We start from the raw sequence: 20,989 nt of genomic DNA on the forward strand, positions 1-20,989 counted from the left end.
ATCTCAGCTAATTCCATGATTTTTGGCTCTTGTTTGTGGGATAGGTGCATAGATATATTATAAGACCTATAATACATGCATGGGTAGGTGCCATTCTTCCGAAACCTGGGATGTCACGGAGGCTATGTTCATCTTTATTTGTGGCTCTAACAAAGCGTTTCAAACAGAGGGTGTAGGCTACAGTATAAGAATAATAATGTCTTTTTGGAACACTGAAGCATGTAAATCTATTTTAGTAGACACCAAGAATAAAATGAGGGACACTAAAATAATATGTCCTCTTTAAAATCATCATCACCAGACACAATCAATAAGGAGGAAAAATCTAAAAAAAAATATCCCAAAAAACTTGCTATAGCTCACCAGTAAATAAAATGATGCAAGTTAACTACTTCATAACTACTATATTTAAAAACATCAAATATCATTTTCTAGTCGGATGGAAAATTACATCAGAAAATGGGTTAATGCTGACCTCATTTCAATCACCTCCATTTTTGAAATCTCACAAACAGTGGCAGCAGGTTGGAAGTGTACCATATTACAATATCATCTACTGCTAAATTGAGGCATGGAGTGAAAAACAGGCCTTTGTGAAGTAGGGTAACAGACAGATGTACAAACAGAGAGAGGGAAATGAAAGACACTGGATTTCTCTAATGCAGTGCCATTAAAGGAGACATGCAGACCACTGTTGTACTGTCACCTTGTCTACAAGCTGTCAAAGGTGTTAATATAGAGAGATAAGCATGGTGGACATCACATTGAAAGTGTTTTACCCTTTATATGATTGTGTAACTCATGAGGAATTAGAACGCAACCACGTGATTTGAAATTATTCCTGAAATATTTATTTGCAAAACAAGCTTCAAGAGATACAAAAAATGCCAAAGTACATTTTTTATTATGAAGAACAACGCATGAGCAACAAGAAATTACCCAAAATACATTAAATTAAATAAACAAACATGTCCAGATTCATATTCACATCTACTGGAAATTTTCCTATTCATCATCAGCATGTGTTTGCCAGTGCAAGGAAACTGGAGCAATAGGAGGAAATCTGGGTCAAGAAGCGCTCTATTACTCAAGGATGCTGAATTAATGTATATGAAACTGAGCCTCTATCCAACAAGGGAAATTTACATTCTTGATCTAATTGTGCAGTTTCCTGTGATTTCTTATAATTGTTCTTATCAAAACTATTACACTTTCTGGTCCCGCTAAAAACACAGATAAGCTGTGATGTAGCACACTCACACACAAGCAGTAGCAGGACAAGGACATTAAAACAGGATGAATAATGTCATGTTTTCGTAGAAACAGTAGCCTGAAACTTTCCTGCTATACAAGAGCCTGCAAGGTCTCTTGAGTTGTATGAGTCATGCGGAAGTAGGATAACCCATTTTTAGAGCAGAAAGAACACATTAATTCTCAGTTTTTCAATGAAGGTCATTAAGGGCCAACTTAGGCTATCTTTTTTGTTCATTGTGTGCATTCAGTGTATATTATTTTATTACCCATCTGTCACACACACTTGCCCTGTTGACAAATCAAATTTTCTTCACTCTGATAAATAATGTATTCATGTTTATATGACCTGGTCAGTTGATGAAATTTTCATAGCAACAACAGCAATGACCTGAAGCAACGTTATTTGATTGTGTAGAAAGAGATTGAATCTGTTTTAATTGGTAAATCAGTGTCATGTGGGTTTTATCATATTTTCATCACAGTGCTATTTCTATCATTTACAGGTCACTTTGATGTCACTTTACACACTTCTTTTCAAATTTTTTCCCCCTTATGACTAGTCACATTCTTCAGCAGTCTTGGCCTTGATTCTTCCTCAGTGGTGAGTGCAGGTCAATCTGCCTAAGGACACAAACTTTTTGTCTGTTTAATGAAAGCAGAGAGAACATTAGAGAGAGGTGTGGTGTTACACCGTGCCACCAGAAGATGGCAGTCAAATTAAATTCCTTCAACTGCTAGAGACCTTGGCAAATCATGCACATCCCAGTTGGGCTCAGTTCCTGTGTTTTTCTTGGTTTAATGCCATAGATAAGTTATTTAAAAATGCAACTATTTATGTTGTTGCAAGTGAGTAAGTTACAGGCCTGGTTAGGATAAGTGTTTAGAAATGAGAGGTACAAACTCGATTGCCTGTTTATTTAAAAAATAATACAGTGTAATGTGACAAACCTGCAGTAAATCCTACCTTCATGATGGTTATAATGTTGAGTTATGTCAGTTTGTTCGGCAAGGGATCTCCCTGTCTGATGTGGTGGTTAGCAAGACAGGAGGGCAGTCCTGTTTCCATTTCTGTTCACTCTGTACACAGATTTGCACTATAACTCTGAATCATGCCACCTACAGAAGTTCTCTGATGATTCAGCGGTGGTGGGGTGTATTTAGAGATGCACAGGAGTTGGAGTACAGGGAACTGGTGGCTAACTTTGTGGAGTAGAACAGCAAGAATCATCTGCTCCTAAAGGTGGACAAAACCCAAGAGATGGTGGTCAACTTTAGGAAGAGGAGAACTGTGACCAAACCCATTATCATGACGGGTAAGCAGGTTGTGTAAAGCACTACAAATATTTTCGGTATCCACTTGGTCAGCAGACTGGACTGGAGGAGCAGCACCATCTGTACACACTGTCCATGTCATACTTTTCTAATGCTGCTTTTCATGTATATATTGTATATTTCTATTCAGTACCTGACCTTGCAATTCTGCAATTCAATTCGATCATTTTTATCTGGATATTTTCTGTGTTTATTCGCATAAATACTCAATCCATGGTTTCTTTTTTCGTGTAGTTATGCTCTATGGATTTTAATCTCGTCTCTGTTGCAACGAACACCTTTACCCAGTAGGTGGCGGTAATAACCCATAATATTGGATGTCGACAACCATCCCAAATCCAACGAAGAAGTCACCCAGGTTCAGCCAAGGCTTGGAGTTACAAGTGGGCAACATATCGGTCACTGTGGGTGCACCAGGCAGGTAAACCAGGTCTATCACGACTCGGTTTTATACATATATCTTAGTAAAACCGGATTGTTTTGATTTGGCTCGCTAAGTGTGCTAGCTATCAACTTTTTCTGCTTGACTTGACTAACATTAGTAGCAGAAAACCTACTGAAGCTAACGTTAGCTTAGCCAGCTGTTAAATGTCCCTGACTAGTGTTAGCTAGTACTTAACGGAATTCAAACAAGTAACGGGTAATTCTTTGTCAGATAATCTTGTCATGGTATATCCAGTGCCAGATTTCTGCTTGCTTGATTGTAGCACACATTACTCGTCCGTCATACATCAAACTAACATTTTATTGGGTTCACGCTAACCCCATGTTTTCCTTTCTCTCCAGTTTCCAGCTGTGTCCGTCTGTACAGAATTGCAGGAAACACCTTGCATCTACAGATTAACAACACCAAACTTTACATAACATTAAAGCTTTGCTCTGATGGTGCCGGAAACCACTAGAAAAATATTATGAGGACTAGAGCCAGTACCTAGACAGGGCAGTCCAGATCTTTTTTTTTCTTCCCTTTTTTCCCATTGAAGACAAATGGTTTTGAGTCATGGATCAAGCTGTTGTGGACAGTCCTGTTACCCTTGTCATCAGGGCTCCCAACCAGAAGTACGGTGACCAGACCATCAATTGTTACCAGAACTGGACTGTGGAGAAACTCAAAGCACACCTGTCTGATGTATACCCAAGTAAACCAGTGAGTATTTCACTCTGATCCACTCAATGCTGCTTTCTTCTGTAATCTTTTATGCTTCTCTGTCATCCTAGCCAGCTGATCACCCTTATTGAATCACAAGGAAGAGTTACATCTTTCCTGTTTTGTGTTGTTTATTTTGCCTGTATTGTTTAGTTTGACAGCATAGTGTGAAACATTAACATCATGGTATGCATAATCAGCTCGGTCACTGGGATGCCATGTATGTGTTTCTCCGCGTTTGACCTCAAGAAGTAAATTGTTCATGATAAGACCAGGCATGTCAGATGTCAGATTCACATTTCCACTCAGAGCTAATGTGGAGGAATGTGAAAGAAATGTGTACACAGCCACAGACAACGTTTCCTGGGTGAACTTTTCTTGCTGTTTGAATGCTACTAAACTTCCCCTATGATTCATATTGCTGTTGAATAATCATCAAAGTGACACAGACCATTAACCTTGATCTATTCTCTGAAGGGGAAAGAAATTGGGTCTCTAGAGTCACAGTAGCTGAAAGAGCCTCGGAGTCTGTAGATTTGACGTCACAGTAAAAGGAAGGCATTTAGATTCCTGTTGTATTGTGTTGCTAATCTGACTTTGCTCCCCTTCCTTTCTGCTCATTGCTTGTTCTGATGCAATCATTGTAAACACATATGGACAAACTGTTCCCTTGTAAAGCTGTAGAGTAATCTCTGTAACGGCTGCACTTTTGTCAGTGTAATTTAGCAGATATTAACTGTGGCAGATTTTACAATAAGGCAACCTGAACCCAGAATTGCATGTGGCAAGGATTTAAAATAGGTAATTTAAACTCCTGAAGGCCCATACAGTGAATGTAGGCTTTAAGAGGACACACACTGACCTTGTTGTACTGCCAGTTTAATCCACTGTTAAGACCCACTTATCCCAGTTGAGGTTACTATGATCTTATCCTTATTACTCACTCATAAAATCTCTGCCTTCTGATGTTGTCACTTACATGACCATGTTTGCTGTTTTCCTGCTTGTTCTTGTGTTCTTGTCAATATTAAACAAAAAAAATCTTTAAAAAGGAAAAACCGAATTAAGCAAACTCCAGTACATTGTAGACGTTGTTGCTAATACAGACTCCCTCCTCTGACCCTCTTGTCATTGTAAAACTTTTTAGAGCTCCAAAGACCAGAGGCTTGTGTATTCTGGGAAGCTGCTTTTGGATCATTTTACCTTAAAAGATGTGCTCAGAAAGGTATGTTCTCTCTGTTGTTGTGGGCCTGGTTTGCCTGTTTAACAAAGGGTTACTAGATTAATCATTGTAAGACCATCAAAGAGCAATTGAGCTGCCTGATCCCTGCTTTTAACAGCTGCATACACTATTAGGCCGTAAGTATGTGGACACCTGTGTCTAAGTCTTAAGTTTGAGATGAGTGCCTTAGTGTCAGTTAAGTTAAATCTTGCAATGGAAGATATGGTTCTCTGAGTTTGTGCAGAGGTTCCAGTTGCCCACATACTTTATTTGGAAGAACACACACTTAAACATGCCAATATGGTAGGTGATGATAGTCATAAATGTATATTTATCCTCATTTGCCATATGAGGAAGTTTCTTTCATGTATTGTCTTTGTGTTTTCGAACATTATGGAATGAATGTTTCCATATTTTAGTGTGTGTTTTGATGAATCAAATTTATCTTGATTTAAATCATGCACCTGACAGTTATCATTTGATAATCTTTAACAGTGTAATGGGGTCATGAAAGGGCAGCAGACATCAGCACCATATAAACATTAAACTGGGCTTTGTAGTTCACAGATTATTTGACTGCTTAAACTTAACGGCTAAAAGTGAGTGTTCTGAAGTGTTGTGTATTGGTTATGTGACACAGTGTTCACCCTTAAAAGTAAGAAGCTGATTTTTTTTTTCTTTGAACATGCAATACTTAAACTGTGTGTGGTAATGAGCTGTATTGGCTTCTACAGCAGGATGAGTACCATATGCTCCATCTTGTGTGCGCCTCAAGAACCCCTCCCAGCTCCCCAAAGCCCCCCGGCAGCCGTTGTAACAAGCCTCAGGAGAACTTGGCCAGTCCCACGGTGGGTCACCCACACACTTGTTACACCTTTCCATTCATTTCATCATCACCACATTTCCTTTCATCATCCAGCTCACTGCTGTAATGTATGCCTCCCTGAGGATTTGAAAAATATTGCTTGTTTTTTTTCAAGATGAGCCATGAACCATTATGAATATTCAGAACTTATTTTTTTGGTTATAGCCCCTGACAAACTCAAATAGCCCTTCCACTGGTCATCAGCTCCAGTCACCTACAGGGGAGAGCACTGATGGACTCAGACAGCGAGCTGGACCCTTCCCTTATCACCAGATGTATTCACAATATATGCACAGGTAAGCTTCTGGACGGGTGAAACTTTGATAACATCTGCAGTGTAAAGTTACAGGGTATTTTATTTTCACTAAAGCGATTAGAGCAACTAAGGATTAAAAAAAAGAAAAAACGCTTTAAGTGATAATTCCAGACCTATAGATTATTTATCAAATACATACACCTCATTATGCAAACATGACAGCAAATAATGTCTAAAGAAGCACCTCACTCACTTTTACGTGAAGGTCATGACGGCAGTCTTACTACATTGGACCTAGTAAGATTTCCATATGACTATCAACATGGCACGCCTGAATTGAATGCCATCAGATTAACATAAAGGTTGCAGCTGCAGCACAAGATAAAAGCAGAGAGCAAACTGTATCATCTCCTGTGCTAAACAAAAATCAAATCAGTTTAATAAATTTTGAAACACTGAGAATGAGCCCTCTCGCTGTGCTGTGTAAAAGCTTCATGCAAAAAGGATCTAAATGAGAGTTCCCAACTATATTGGAACATCATATAATATGCAGCAGGATGAGACATTTTATTTAATTTCATTTTTTATTTAACTGGTTTAGTTTAGTTTAGTTTAGTTTAGTTTAGTTTAGTTTAGTTTAGTTTAGTTTAGTTTAGTTTAGTTTGCATAGTCAGATTGCACATTCTAGAATTGTTTGTTAAGGATAACCCATGAAAACCAACACTTAGGATAGACTGTATGCTTTTGTCTTGACTGGAAAATGAATTAGGTTGTTGCTTAAAGCTATAGCCACCGATAACGCGTCCTTAGCAGATCTTGTACCTACAGTCATCTGGCAAGTTAAATGTAACTGTAATGCAATGTCTCTTTTTCCAGCTGGAACCAGTATCCTCCACAGTCAACTCCTCCCACAAACATGCCCGCTTATTACAACCCCATGACACTAATGTGGTGGCAGCAGCTGTACGCACGGCAGTACTACTTGCATTAGTAAGTCCCTTCATGTCTCTGTTTTCTGTTTCTGGTCAATGTTTTTTAGAACATTGTTCAAACAACAACACAAACTAGAATTAGCGACTTGCGGTTGTACACCTCCACCAACCAGTCAAATTGCAGTTCACATCCATGTCTGTCTATACTCATGATATATGTAGTGAAGACTTTAAAGGAATTTAATAAAAGGCATTAAGTGCATGAATTTTTAAGATTACATTTACCGAGTAAAATTAATGAAACTAAATGAACTTTACTCAAATTATTAATTTAATATTAATTAATTAATACATTTAAAATTAATAAGTAAAACTGAGTTAAATTATTTAGATTGAATTAAATATACCCAATTTAATTTACTTATTTTGAAATTAATGTAATTATATTAAAAAGTTAAATTGGGTTAAATTTGCTCAGTTAAGTTGAGTGAAATCAATTGAATTAAATCTACTCAACAGACGGATGTACTGATGGACTGAAAACATGATGCCTCCAGTCACAGCTGTCGGCAGCACAGAGGCATAAGAAACGCTGTTTCCCTCCAGCTCTGCTCACATCCTGTTTGTCTCTCTCTCCTTCCAGTCAGCTACTGGCCGCCTCGTCTCAGCACCTCAGGCCAGACCAGCCCTCGACTCAGTCTAACCAGCCTGATCCTCTGAGCCAGCGACCTCAAGCAGATCGCCGTGGCAACGCAGAGGTCCAAATGAATGCCCAGGGAGGGGAGATCCTGAACGAGGAGGAGCTGAACTGGGATTGGCTGGACTGGGTGTACACATTTTCACGTGCTGCGATCTTACTCAGTATAGTCTACTTCTACTCCTCCTTCAGCCGCTTTGTCATGGTGATGATGGCCATGCTGGTGCTTTACCTGTGAGTGATCCTCTTACTTTACCTGTGTATGTGAATCTGCTGCTGCATATCGAGTTGGCATCGGGGCTATTTCGTAAAATGCCTTCCACCTCCAACATGATAGAGAGGTTCTTCCTTGACAAAACTACATCAAAACAGTCTATAAAAATGTTTTGTGTAATATAAAGTTAATTTAAAGGCATTGATTTATCCTAGAGTTTCTCCTGTTATTGTATTGTTGCCAATCTATTACAATTTTATAAGCTTTATAGAAAAACAGTCATTTAGACTAATATATAATATAGCAAAATTCAGGTTATACATTCTCTGTTTTTTTTGTTTCATGTATGAGCAAATAAATTTTGGCACTGGAAACTTGTGAACTGGGAGCTTGATTTGGTTGTTTCTGTCTGCAGGCACCAGGCTGGCTGGTTTCCTTTCAACCTGGAGAACGAACTCCAGCTCCCTGGAGACAGAGCCAATCAGGACGATATGGAGGGAGAGCTACAAAACCACGACTTACAAGAAATGGTCACTACCTTTCTCATCCATCTCAGCTTTACCAAGACCATTACCCTCAGGGCTGATGGGTTTTTTATCTGTAACAATGATTGTTTCTGTAGTGTAATGTTTTCAACCAAGTACCAGTTTCCACATCATTAAATGATTTTCACAGTGTAGTTCAGCAGATGGATTCAGAAAGTGGAAATCAGTTTCAGATGAGATGATTCTATTCCTGATGTTGGTTGTAAATATAACTGAGACTAAAAAAAGTGGCAAAGAAAAACTAAAACGGAAGTTTTTAAATCTTTTCAGAAATTAAAGTTTTCTATAAAAAGACATTAAAAGAAAGAAATGAAAACACTACCATCACTTTTGAGCTTCCAGGGAAACTTCATGAGGGACCAAATAGACTTCGACTTTTGCAATACTTTATCTGCATATGATGAGTCTGCTCAGATATTGAAAGTATTTGCATTAGAGAGCTATTGCTGCTGTTAGCTCAGTGGATATCTAATTTCACAGTCAAATATGTCACATGCATGGTAGTCAAGAGACACTGTACATTACTGCAGTGTGTTCTCATCGTTTGACTTCATGTTGTGTAGGAAGGAGCGATGGATGACGGCTCGGATGATGACGGGGAAAGTGGAGAGGAAGGAGCAGAGGATCCGAACAGCGCTCCCCAAACAGGCTTCCTGTCGTCCACGTGGTCATTCATCATAACCTTCTTCATGTCACTCATCCCAGAGGGGCCGCCAAACGCTGCTAACTGAACCACGGGCACCACGAGCCACGACACTTTTTCCACAGGAGCATGTTCTTTCTTTAAGAGGAGGACTAACATCCTTCCCGCTTTGGGGAACCTCTTTTTCTGTTGCAATGCAGTGTTATAGTTTCCCAGTAGTCTTCTTTACTCCATATCTTAGACTTTGAGCAGAAACACAAATGACTGATCTAACGTGAAAAGAGAAAAAACGGTCACTTTATATTGACCTTTCTTGTTTGTCTGCACAAGGACAAACATGTTGAGCTGTCACATGAAAAGAACATTAGTTGAACTTGTATGAACGAGGATTCCTAGTGATGCCTTGTAAACATAGTGAAAATATTAATAATAATAGTGTCTGCCAATGCATTGTTTCTATAATTTATATATATATATAGGGACAGAAGGCACATTTATAAAGGAAAGTAATTTCAGCACTACTTGTGTTTAACAATATGAATCTCTTTTTTTCTTTGTAAGAAGCTACAATTCTTGTTGACATAGTTTTGTTTGAAATGTAATGATTATTATTATTTTTTTGTAATGGTGGGTGTATTTGAAAAAGGGCCACTTTAGTCCAAAAGCTGAACTTCACAGCAAGTTATCCTGAGTCATGTAGCACCCGTGATAAAGTGACATGAGCGATTTTGGCTTGAAAGTTTATAAAATGTGTCTGAACACATTGTGTACTGTGTTGAAGTGTAACACAGAGTGATGTCGGCTACTGAAAAATGAATCAGTGTACCACTAATTCTCTCAAACAGAATGGAAGAAATGAGTGAGACAGAAGAACTGATCTTTCACCACTAATGGAATATCAAACAGGACGACTGTTGCGTTTTAAGCCATGTGGCGTTGAGCGGACAGGAGACACTTTAAAACTTCCTACTGTTAAAGCACTGCCACAATGCAGAGTTCATGTAGGGAAAGTCCACACACCTCTCAAGTTTGTGAAAATGGCTGCTGCTGTTACATTTATCATGTTGTGTACCAATAATATTCATGTTTATTAAACCTACGTTCATGGTAATGTAGTCATGTGTAAATAATTGTGACCAAGATACTGAGTGTGGGAATTTTGCGGTTGAAAAACAAACTTGTAACTGCTCTCAAAGTATGAAATGTGGACACTGTTTATAAATCTTTGATTTTTGGCATTTCTATATTTCAGTTTCTTATAACTTAACGGCTGATATCCAATACCCGTATCTGCCATAAACTAATCTAGGCTGATATATGTGATATACCTGGTTAATGTATTGGTCCTGCTATAGTTTTGACTGCATTATACATTACAGGAATTCTACACTAGAAATATTGTAAAAACTTTAGGTGGAAAAAAAAGAAAATCTACATTTTTCTCAATGTGATGAGAGTCCAGAGTCCATCTAAGATTGAAGAAGGTGAAGCAAGAGGCAGGCCAACAGAAAGAAGTGTTCACTCTGAGGCTCAATGATTCAAATGAAGACAGAAAGACGTCACCATGTTTCCACTTTTATTGCTTTGCACCATTCTGCCATGACAGAAAAGTCATCATTCAAGCTAACAACAGGATGCACTGTGCTTCACTGACGTTGTGTGTCCGTACATCAGAACAAATGCATTTTTTTACAAAGTGATGTTGGTGTGATGATGGAGGGTAAAACCTCCTTTTTGTTGCCGATATTTTTCATCCACCTCTATTAGCTAAAATATCTGAACTGAGATACATGATGTGAGCACAGGGTCTTTTTTTTAATCAAAATAAACAATATTATGAAATTATAAGTACTTGGTGTACTTGTAGAGCTATAACCATATATGACTGAATTTCAAATTAAGATTTAGTTTTTTACAAAAGAGATGTTTGGCAAATTGTCACAGACTTCAATTTTTGATGTTGACAGTAAAATAATTTGACATTCACTGATCATTCAAAAAAACCAGTACCTCAATATTGATTACAGAGCTTTTATGCTGTGAGCAAATACTAGAGCTGTGACAGTAGAACACGCACACAGAAACAGTAGTTAGGGTTACATTTTTAAAACAGAGGACAGCTCGAGTTACATCGTTTGAGTCGGTGGCTCAAACGTGGAAAAACATTACGACAGACAAGCCTCCGCAAATGAGCCGAGTACTGGTTCCATCTTGTGATGATGGCCTGTCTTTGGCATTTGTGTGCCATCGTGTGTGTACCTGTATATCTGATCTCAACACTTAAATTATCAGTACAAGACTTGCACATTGAAAGAGCTTCGACAAGGCACATAAGCTATTGTCCGTAGAGTCACTGTAGCTACACACAGACAGAGCCGATGAAACAGACACAGAAATCGTTTCACAAATTATTCTTCGCCTGGATATTAGCTAGGTTCATGAGTCCATACGTTGCACGGTATGGAATACTTATTGCTAAAACAGGACTGCACGTAGCAAAATAAGAACAACTTCATAGAATACAATAGTTTTTACATTTACTGTAGAAATATTTTTGCATAAAATGATTTGCAACGCTAGACATACCAAATTATCTTTACACCACACACACACTATAACCAACATTAATACAGACAGTATAAAACGGGTGCGACTAACTGGGGTCACAAATATTCTCTCTTTTATTCTGCACCTTACTATATTTTTATGATTTACAGCATTTATTAAAATAGTTGTGATACCAGCGATGACAGGAATACAGTGGACAGTTAATTATCGCTGCCCTGTGACAAAAATATCAAGTGACCACAGTCAGAAATCCTTCAAGATTCCTGAGTTGTTTAACTGACATTTGAACAACAGCTCTATAGATACTGTGGGAGGAGAAGTAACCTTTTTTATCAACACACTATAATCCATTCTATGTAAGAAACTATACTGGCAAAGTGCTTACTGTACAGTACAGACTTTATATGGCCTCAGAAGTAGGTTTTCTCTAATGTTACGAATGAAAAGAACACAGTACACATACATACATACAATGATATTTCTATAACAGCACATAGAATAATGTGAATAGTGAGGTTTACAGTGAGAACAAATGACCAACTTTCAAGCAGCAATATCAATACTGAGTGTTCTCCTGCAGGAAGGAGAAATGATCTCTAAGTAAATTTATAAAGATGTATGCAGTAGTGGTGTGGTGTAGTAGTATCAGTATCTATTTGAAAGTACCTCTGTTTTGGTTTGTGTCATTTAGTGTGTCAGACCAATTATAAAATATAACCATCTGTCACTGACAGTACCTGAATGGCTTTAATCAAATGAGTTTTGAAGCTGGTGCAGTTTAGTGAAAGGTCTCAATCTGACCTAAAATGCATGAAAACAAACAGTGCAGGACAACAGAGCTGCAAGAAGCAAACATGTACAGAACTGGGACCAGCTAAAACAATGACAGTAAAATTGAAATTAAAATATACAAGGGGTTAAAAGGTAAAAATTAAATTTGCACAGTCTGAAATCCCCATCAGTGAGGCCCTTTCCTTTGGCATCTGTGGTTTAAGTGGGTGATAAGAAATTGCTAGTTCCTAAACAGTGAGCGTCGGTGGGCAGTAACAGCAGAATTCCTTCATTCCTCGGAGATGTGTGCTCTACAGTACATCACGGCAGCCATTTGTACATGTGCTGCTCACTTCAAGACTTGAGTGGAGTAGGACTCACAGCCCTGGGGGTTTGGGAGCTGTGCAGGCAGGTTGTGCTGCTCCAGTTTTACGCCCCCTTTCCCACTAAGATGGTGCCCGTCAGCGGGGTAGAGTGTTATGTGGGAGAAGGTATCAGGAGGGAAGGAGGGCCTCCCTTTTATCACAGGAAGGTCTCGGCAGTGGAACCTCCTCCGGGTGAGTCTGGGCTGACGTCGACTCTAACGCAGGCCACCTTCTCCTGGCTGTCATGCAGAGATGAAGATACAGAGACAAGATGAATGCTTCTGCAAATTTATGGCGGTGCCAAAGGTGGAGAGCAATTGCACCTCTGAGATTGTTCAGATGAAAATCTCAGGTAGCAGTACACTCAGAACAAGATTTTAACACCTACAGTAAAGTGTTAAAATATGCAGCAAATTTTAAATGTTAAAATGTGTTTATGCAAGTCAGATGAGCGACATTAATTTCATTTTGTAACAAAAGTATTCCTGTCAACATACTCAAATTAACAGCTAAAGGAGCTGTTGAATTAAGCCACATCTTTGTACAGATTTAGACTGTGATACCCAACACACGATACTACATTCCCTATGGACTTATACTTAAAAGAGCCGTATCAATTTTAATCCAATTTAATGTACAATTCCAAAATCCTGCTTTAGATATTAAACTGTTTTTTACCTTCCAGGTAATAATACACTTCATTTTATTTCACTTCAGAACAAAGATAATCTTGCAGTCTTACAGATACAGTAGTCCCTCACGGACAACATTAAGTCATCTTTTTTGTCCACATTATATTATGATACTATAATTGCTCCCAACTAGGGATCTGGAAAACTCCAGGAGATGGCATCGCTACCTTCCACTACACTTCTCAGGTTGGGCACAAGAATCTGTGCACGAGGTAACTGCTTTCATTTCATCAGAGATATTTACTACCAAAAGGCCAGAATCAGAACTACATGCCAAAACACAAACACACATATGCACAAACATGAACACAAACACAAAGAGAAGACAGGCATATAGGGTTCAGTGCAGTGACAGTTCAAACAAGCAGACGCGAACATGCTTATAACTCAGTGATTAAAACAAATTCAATCATAAAAGAGAAAAAGCTAAAAAAAAAAAAAAGAGTTGACAGGTGACACCGCACTATGTTCAGTGTTAACATGTGTCAAGGAATGTGGTCCTTTTGCATTAGAGGCAAAAGTCACGCGTTGATTGCGTAAACATTATTAGTTAGTAAGACTAAAGCTATTTCAACTAAACAAACATTTTATCACAGACCATTTGCCCTCAAATACTCAAAAACGAACAAACACAACAACACACAAAGCAGTGTGTTTTATTCCAGTGTTTTTGTTTTTCAAATAGCTGAGGACTGACAGTTCTAGCCATGCGCTAACTGTCTGAGTATCAGTGAGCGGGGTTAGAACACAGCCATGTGGGTCAGATGTTCTGCATCAGACACACAGCCCTGCTACCTCTTCTTCCATTGGGAGGTTGTGGGTCACTAGTCCTATTCTGTATGATCTGTTCAAGATGGACACAATAACACACAGCTGACTACCAGTGTCAGAATTAACCATTTCAAGTTGTATGTTACATGATGGATCTGAATATGTGTTTCTGGACTGTTTTTTCTGGATCTTATCAGCCATCAAGACATAGATTAAGGAGGTAGTAAAATAATTTGGGAACCATTTACATTAATTCTCGTCCATAAAGCATTTGAAGCCATCGTGAAATTGCCTCATGAGTATCTGACCATTAAAAATAATAAAATGTAATCAGAAAAGATGACACTTTTGGAGTGATGCACTGCTGTGGAACTAAAAATAGAATTCGCTTAATGCCTCACTAAGCATTTGCAGCATTGGGCATCAGAGTGTGGTTTATGGGAACCACTCACCTCCCTGAGAGTGTTTTCACTGGGATGCTGAGCCGGTTTGAACCTTCAAAGCCAACCTTCAATCCCATTTCCTCTTCTTCGTGTATTCTGGACTCTTCCTCCTGGGTGGAAGCAGCAACGGGAGCATAAATTAAAAACCAGCTGTTACTGCAGTGAAGCTCCTCCTGCTAAAACACTTGTGTCTTTCAGTTTTATTTTATTTAACATATACATCTTTTGGCTGGGTAGTATGACATTATATTGGTTTATGTTCACACAGCTTAAAACCGGATGTTCTATGAGTCTCACGTGGCTGTATTTATTTACATCTGATGCATTAGATTCAAAGGTTAACCTGCCTCATTCTTGCATGGCCAGTCTACCTGTCCACCTATACAGACTACAAACATCTTACGTTTCTACTTTAATTGCAGTCTGACTCATGACTGTCGCTACAAAAAAGAAGGAAAAAACTAAAACAGTTTTACCAGCTTTTCACGCGCTTTCTTTTTCTTGTCATCTTCTTTCTTCTTCTTGCTTTCTGGCATCAAGTCATCCAGCCAGCTCAGCTCTCTCTTGGTGAAGAAAAAGTCTAGAAGCTTTCGGATAAAGACCAGTGCCAGAACCTGGAGACACACAGACAAGGAAACTGTTGCTACCCACGTCCGAATCAAATTCAAGTCACTAGTGCTTGCCTTCAGAGTAGCTCCTGGGTCTGCACACATCTACTTAAACTCAATCACACAGACTTATTCTCTTTCTCAGCCACTGCGTTCCTTCAAGGAATGTCGTCTGGCATTGCCATCCTGCACACAAGACAATCACAGTCCAAACTGTTCTCGTCTGTGGTTCCCTGATGGTGGAATGAGCTAATGAATGCTATCAGAGCAGAGCAGGGGCATCCCTCTCTATCTTCAAGACTCTCTTGAAGACTCATCTCTTCGAGAGCACCTCTAACACCCTAAGGTGCCAAACTAGCACTTACTAGCACTTACTATGCACTTTTGTGGCACTTCTTTACTTGATCTCCTTGGACTAATTAAACAAATGTAGTACTTACACCAAGGTCTTCTACTGCACGTAAACTTAAGTGTCGTCCTTCACTTGTAAGACGCTTTGAATGAAAGCATCTGCCAAATGAGTAAATGTGAACTATTATCAAAGATTTCATATCACAAAATATGCCATAATAATAAAAACAATAAAACCACAGCTATCACACAGAGAAAATCTTTAATGTCTTTAAAATCGAAAATTTTAATTTAAGATGATAGACTAGTGATGATAGACTAGCTGTTACGCACTCTAGTGTAGTGTGATAGTTGAGTGGGTGAGGCTCTATTTTGATCTGCTTTTACGTCTTTAAACATCTCATGTAATACGAGTGAAGTGATAAAATGAGAGACAATCGCTGAGGTTGAAGCCATTACCATCATGGGGAACACAACAGCTGCTGCAGAGGCCTTGATGACCCACAGCAGCACCAGACAGGTGAGCTGCACCAGGGTGAAGATATGGACCTTCCACAGCGGCACATAGCGAAGATAGATCAGATCAGGCTGGTGCTTGGCAGGCATGCCGAACAACTTGATTCTGTCAAAGAACTACGGAGGAAATGAGAGGACAGAGAGTCAGCGAGGGAGATAAGAAATGCAAATGAAAAAGACTGCAAAGACGGCAGGAGGCGAGGAAATTCAATACATTATTCAGAGGAGGGAACACGATTAACAAAAGCTTTTAAGGATTCTGAATTATGATCAAAGGTTTGGAACTACAAGGGCCAAACGCATCTTTACTAACAGCTGATGACTGCTCTTCTGTTCAGAAGTAAAGGGCATATTATCTTCAAAGACCAGCAGAGTAGCGTCTTACTTGAATGCCTTTGAGGGAAGAGACACCCATGTAGAGAAAGACTCCATATAGGACTGGCATAGGAATGAACTGTAAAGAGCACAAGTCAAACAAGACAGTATAACAACCCACAAATTATTCATCTTCCAGTATAGGAGAGGAAAGACTAACATGGTATGTGTTGCGCCAGGATACATTAAACAGGCAGAAAACTGAAAACTTGTGCAACATATTGAATAAATAACACATACAAGTGACTTTCAGTGACATTTATGCAACCTTCTCACTGACAATGGGTGCACTGAAACAAAAGCCCAGGAGGGTGCAATTTTATTATTCCAGTTACTATTATAATAGTGATTATGCCATCTCACCTTGAGCACTGAAGTCATGAAAACAGAACAACCCATGAGGATAAAAATCATGAATCCAGTGACCCGCTGTTCTCGGATGCCCAGAAACTTGGGCTGCTCTCCCGGCGCGGAGCAGCCTGACTCCACCTTCAGGCTGTTGACATGGGAGATGGAGAGGACGGTTGCAGCCACGAACCACGGCAGGCCCATAATGGAGCACACACCCAGCATTATTGCCACTACCAGCAAGTCCAGGTGATAGCCACAGCCTTTCTGTAGGATACACAAAGAAACAATTGAGAGCTGCCGTAACAGTGATGAGTGTTTCTCCCTGTGGAGCAAATGTCAAGTAAAATAGAGTAAGAGAATTACACAAGACAAGCAGCCTAAACTTTAAAAAATGTAATTTGCCAATGCATACTTGGAATGTTCAAGGTGGTTTGTGATTATTTTTTAAAGTCGCAGCACTGCAGAACCCTGAGGAATAAAAATGCCTCATTTCTGTGAGATGAACTCAGCAGAAAAAGAGGCAGACAAGAGAATATGTTGGCTTCAAGCATAATTCAGGATGACAGAAAGGAAGAGAGAGAACTGGTGAAGGATGAGCAAGCTGCAGATGATCAGAGAGATGTAGAGATAACAAAGAACAGATAGACCGATAGAAAGAAAGCAAGCTGGAGGCAGCACAAGTGAGAAAAAAAAAATAGGTAAAGAGACAGAAACTGAGTTTAGTTTAAGACTTTTGGTATCTATGCAGGATAAATGCCAAGGCTGCAGACATTCATTTACATGGGCATTCATTTTACTAACAATGCAATCAAATACTGGGTTTTGCAAGTCCTGTTTAACATCATTTTATACTGATAACCCATAATTTGGGATACAGCCAGTTTCCAGTAAGCCCTTTCTGATTCTGCAGTATTTTCGAGTTTGGAGGGGTTGAACCACTTGCTCAAAAAACTCAAACTATATATTACATTTGGTAATTAAGTATGATTTTAATGATAGATGAATTCTGATGATTTTTTTATGACTTTTGTGATCTTCCCCTGATTAATCTTAGATGCTGCACAGCTACAGTTTGCACCACTGGATATTAAAGAAGGGAGAGGCACAATTCAAAAAGAAACCAAGGACAATACTACTTCAGAAAACTTTAAAAATGATGTGTAACTCCGACCTTGAGTTTGTGCTCCTTGCGGTTTATGATGACTGCAGTGATCTGCTGGTCCATAAAGATGAGGATGGTGCAGAGCAGGGCAGGAAGTGCTGCCACCAGCAGTGTCCACCAGGGATTTCCCCCTAATGGGTCCATCAGCCAGCCGCGGTTCTTTGAAGTTGGCTGCAGGGAAAAGGCAGAGGTGTGCTACATTTAGTATATAAGGCATGAAAGATTTAGTTGAGAATATTTGATGATGTGGACATTCATTAGCTTTTAAGTAGTAAATGTAGATATTTGCTTACAAAAGAACAAGGATATAGAGGATGTAATTTCGTCTGATTTAAAGCTCCCTCTTGCATTTTGTTCATCCATGCATTAAGATAGACAGACCAACTGGAATAGATGCCTACCTCAAAGCGGTCAGGAACATTCAGTTTAGGAGAGGGGACGCCCATGAGATAGTCAACCAACACCATGATCATGATGGTTATAAATACAGCAAAGTCGCTGATGGTAGAACGCACCTGCACAACACACGCACGCACACACAAAAGCAACACGTGTATATTTACTCACACATTTGAGATGGGCATGCATGCTATATTCTACTGTTACTCTTTCAAATTTATCCACACTCCACAGTCATTTACTGCATGTGACTGTCAATATCCACCAAAGTAATAATTGCATTTGTATCAACAATAAAAACATAACAATTCAAACAATACCAACACCAGCCTACACAGAACACCAAGTGATAACAGACTCCCTGGTACTGTGTGGGAGGTTGCAACAAGATCTGTCAGTACATGAGACTGCTCCCGCATACTAATGACTGACGCAATGTAAACATTTACATAGTGTGAGGGGATTTTAGCTGGATCTACACACACTTGCGTGCAAAGAGATGATGGAAAGCAGCCTATTCAAATGTGGAGTTATTGATATTTATAGTTTAACAAAGAAATAATAAAACTTGGCTGTACTTTAAGTTAATCTACATCTACATAAATTAACAAACATATCACCTTGGTGGGAAAATATCTCTCTGTCTTGAACTGCTTGAGGAAGGAGGACAGGAAGAAGGTGGTGAAGAAGAGGATGATAGACCAGAAGAGAACATCTGGGATATAGGGCCCGTGGTGACCACAGGCCGGACCCACAAACTCCCCATGAAGCATTTTACACATCTAAAGAGAAAGAGGCATAGGCAGCATTAAATTAGTATTGCAAAGCTGTTTTAGATTAGCTGTTCCACTACCGACAGTAGAATCAGTAGCAGTTTTTGGCAGCTTAGTCATGGTAAATAGTAGTTGTACAAGTAGTTGTAGTCATTGTGATCATGTGCCTGATTGAATCTGTATGAATCAGTGAGTGAGCGTGAATGTCTGTCCAAAGTGAAATACTGGCTGATGATGTCTGTTTCCTCTACAAATGCTTTACATGCAACTGTGAGTGTGGGTGTAATTACTGGCGACCACACTGGAGGTCACTGTGTGCTTGCCTCACCGAAACATTGAGGCTGCTCCATGGGATAGAGTCTGGGCTGTATCCTGTCCGGTTCCATTCCCGCTCCAGCTGATCTGAGGCATTAACTGGTGGAGAGCACTGACACCTGGGGAAAAAGAGATCAAATGCTAAGCAAAGTCTGTAAACTGATCCTGAAGTTAATTTAAAACACAGGTTTTGCAAAAGTTATTATTTCGCAAGAAGGTGATTTTAACCTCAACTTTGGGGAACAGCTTAAGCTGCTACAATTAGTTTTCAGCTATAAGAACAGTGTGTTCTTAATGAAATACTATTTCTGTGACCCTTAATCAACATGACATCCTGATATGAAGAGGGAATTTTAAAAAGTGTCATGTTGGGGCTAATTCTGACACATTTCAAAGAAATTTAAAGAAAAAAAGCTCTTTTGTCACTTAAGAGTGATGTAAGGGATTTAATGCATCATGTCACAAGAATAAATATTTATAATCAAATAGTTAAACAGATAACAGATAAAGTGCTTCTGGAAAAAACGAAGGTTTTTTGTTTCTGGAAATGGTTCATCTTGGTTTTTGGTTGTGGTCTAACAAAATAAATCCTTTTTTGTAACATCTGTCTATAAAGAGAGAAACAGGATTCAGAGTTTCTAAAATGACTCATATGAAATCTAAATATAAAGGTAACTGAAATCTCAGCACTCACGAATACAGGGTAAGGTTGTCCAAGTTGTTGTGCATGTTGATAGGGTAGTGTTCTCCCAGGTGAAACAGCTTCTCCAGAGCCTCGTAGATGAAGATGATACAGATGAGTGCGGCAAAGGCCTCCTCTGTGAACCGGGTGATGTAGCAGACCAAGGAGCTAGCATCTGTTGCCACGAGGACAAGACACAGGAAGGCTGTCCACAGACCAATGCTGGTCCGCAGTGACAGGTAGGACAGGCTGTAGTCACTAGGAGAGAAAGAAAAAGACGTGGAGTGGATGGTGGAGGAGGATGAATAGAGGTCTACTTATGCACCTGTACATGGGTGCAGATATGCACATTTGGGCCCATTAGATTATTATAACTCATGCAAAATGCTGTGCAGACTATTTCGTTTAGTTATCAATATTTCGACTCATAAACTTATTTACTTTGGAAAAGTAAACTTGCTTGAACTTACTTGCAGAACTTGAAGAGGATCTTCTCAAACACTAAGACAGGCCCCGTGCTGCCAAGAATAGTGAGGGGCTGGCCTGCGAAGAGGGAGTATGCCACTCCTGTCAGTGATGCCCCAAATAGAGACTCTATGGCACTCTGTAGACACAGAGGAGAGGGAGGGCGTGAGGGAATGAGATAGGGATGATGGGGGAGATGAAACCACACAAAGGAGGATAGAGTGGGAAAGGCTGAAGGAGAAAAGAGAGAGATGAGGAAGAGACCCCCCGACCAG

At 39.4% G+C, this 20,989-nt stretch overlaps 2 protein-coding genes across 8 annotated transcripts in view; one reads left to right on the plus strand and one right to left on the minus strand.

Annotated features, from left to right (window-relative positions):
* Positions 1 to 2,929: 2,929 nt before the first annotated feature.
* Positions 2,930 to 10,577, plus strand: LOC111223056 (homocysteine-responsive endoplasmic reticulum-resident ubiquitin-like domain member 2 protein). 3 transcript variants are annotated; one of them, XM_022747040.1, is made up of 9 exons: positions 2,930 to 3,007; positions 3,373 to 3,733; positions 4,881 to 4,958; positions 5,690 to 5,803; positions 5,986 to 6,116; positions 6,953 to 7,066; positions 7,652 to 7,939; positions 8,335 to 8,449; positions 9,028 to 10,577. In XM_022747040.1, exons 2-9 carry the CDS (start codon positions 3,587 to 3,589, stop codon positions 9,193 to 9,195), a joined length of 1,155 nt encoding a protein of 384 aa, XP_022602761.1. In that variant the 5' UTR covers positions 2,930 to 3,007; positions 3,373 to 3,586; the 3' UTR covers positions 9,196 to 10,577. The 3 variants fall into 3 exon arrangements, with proteins under 3 accessions (XP_022602761.1, XP_022602763.1, XP_022602762.1); XM_022747042.1 differs by having other exon boundaries at positions 5,693 to 5,803; XM_022747041.1 differs by having other exon boundaries at positions 2,987 to 3,007; positions 3,570 to 3,733.
* Positions 10,578 to 10,670: 93 nt separating this feature from the next.
* LOC111223055 (sodium bicarbonate cotransporter 3-like) overlaps positions 10,671 to 20,989 on the minus strand; it is a 43,555-nt gene continuing 33,236 nt past the window's right edge. For 4 of the 5 annotated variants that reach the window (XM_022747039.1, XM_022747037.1, XM_022747034.1 and 1 more), the window contains 12 exons: positions 20,720 to 20,853; positions 20,262 to 20,507; positions 19,581 to 19,686; positions 19,100 to 19,261; positions 18,482 to 18,595; positions 18,090 to 18,251; positions 16,931 to 17,182; positions 16,578 to 16,646; positions 16,136 to 16,309; positions 15,194 to 15,331; positions 14,727 to 14,827; positions 10,671 to 13,050 (listed from right to left, as the gene is read on the minus strand). In XM_022747039.1, coding sequence (XP_022602760.1) covers positions 12,969 to 13,050; positions 14,727 to 14,827; positions 15,194 to 15,331; positions 16,136 to 16,309; positions 16,578 to 16,646; positions 16,931 to 17,182; positions 18,090 to 18,251; positions 18,482 to 18,595; positions 19,100 to 19,261; positions 19,581 to 19,686; positions 20,262 to 20,507; positions 20,720 to 20,853 — 1,740 coding nt within the window. In that variant the 3' untranslated portion in view covers positions 10,671 to 12,968. Of the gene's footprint in view, positions 13,051 to 14,298; positions 14,348 to 14,726; positions 14,828 to 15,193; positions 15,332 to 16,135; positions 16,310 to 16,577; positions 16,647 to 16,930; positions 17,183 to 18,089; positions 18,252 to 18,481; positions 18,596 to 19,099; positions 19,262 to 19,580; positions 19,687 to 20,261; positions 20,508 to 20,719; positions 20,854 to 20,989 lie in introns of all 5 variants that reach the window. The other variant, XM_022747038.1, reaches the window with a different exon arrangement.

The sequence above is a fragment of the Seriola dumerili genome, unplaced genomic scaffold (genome assembly GCF_002260705.1).
Source record: "Seriola dumerili isolate Sdu_G_001 unplaced genomic scaffold, Sdu_1.0 BDQW01000110.1, whole genome shotgun sequence".
In the NCBI taxonomy this organism is placed as follows: Eukaryota; Metazoa; Chordata; class Actinopteri; order Carangiformes; family Carangidae; genus Seriola; species Seriola dumerili.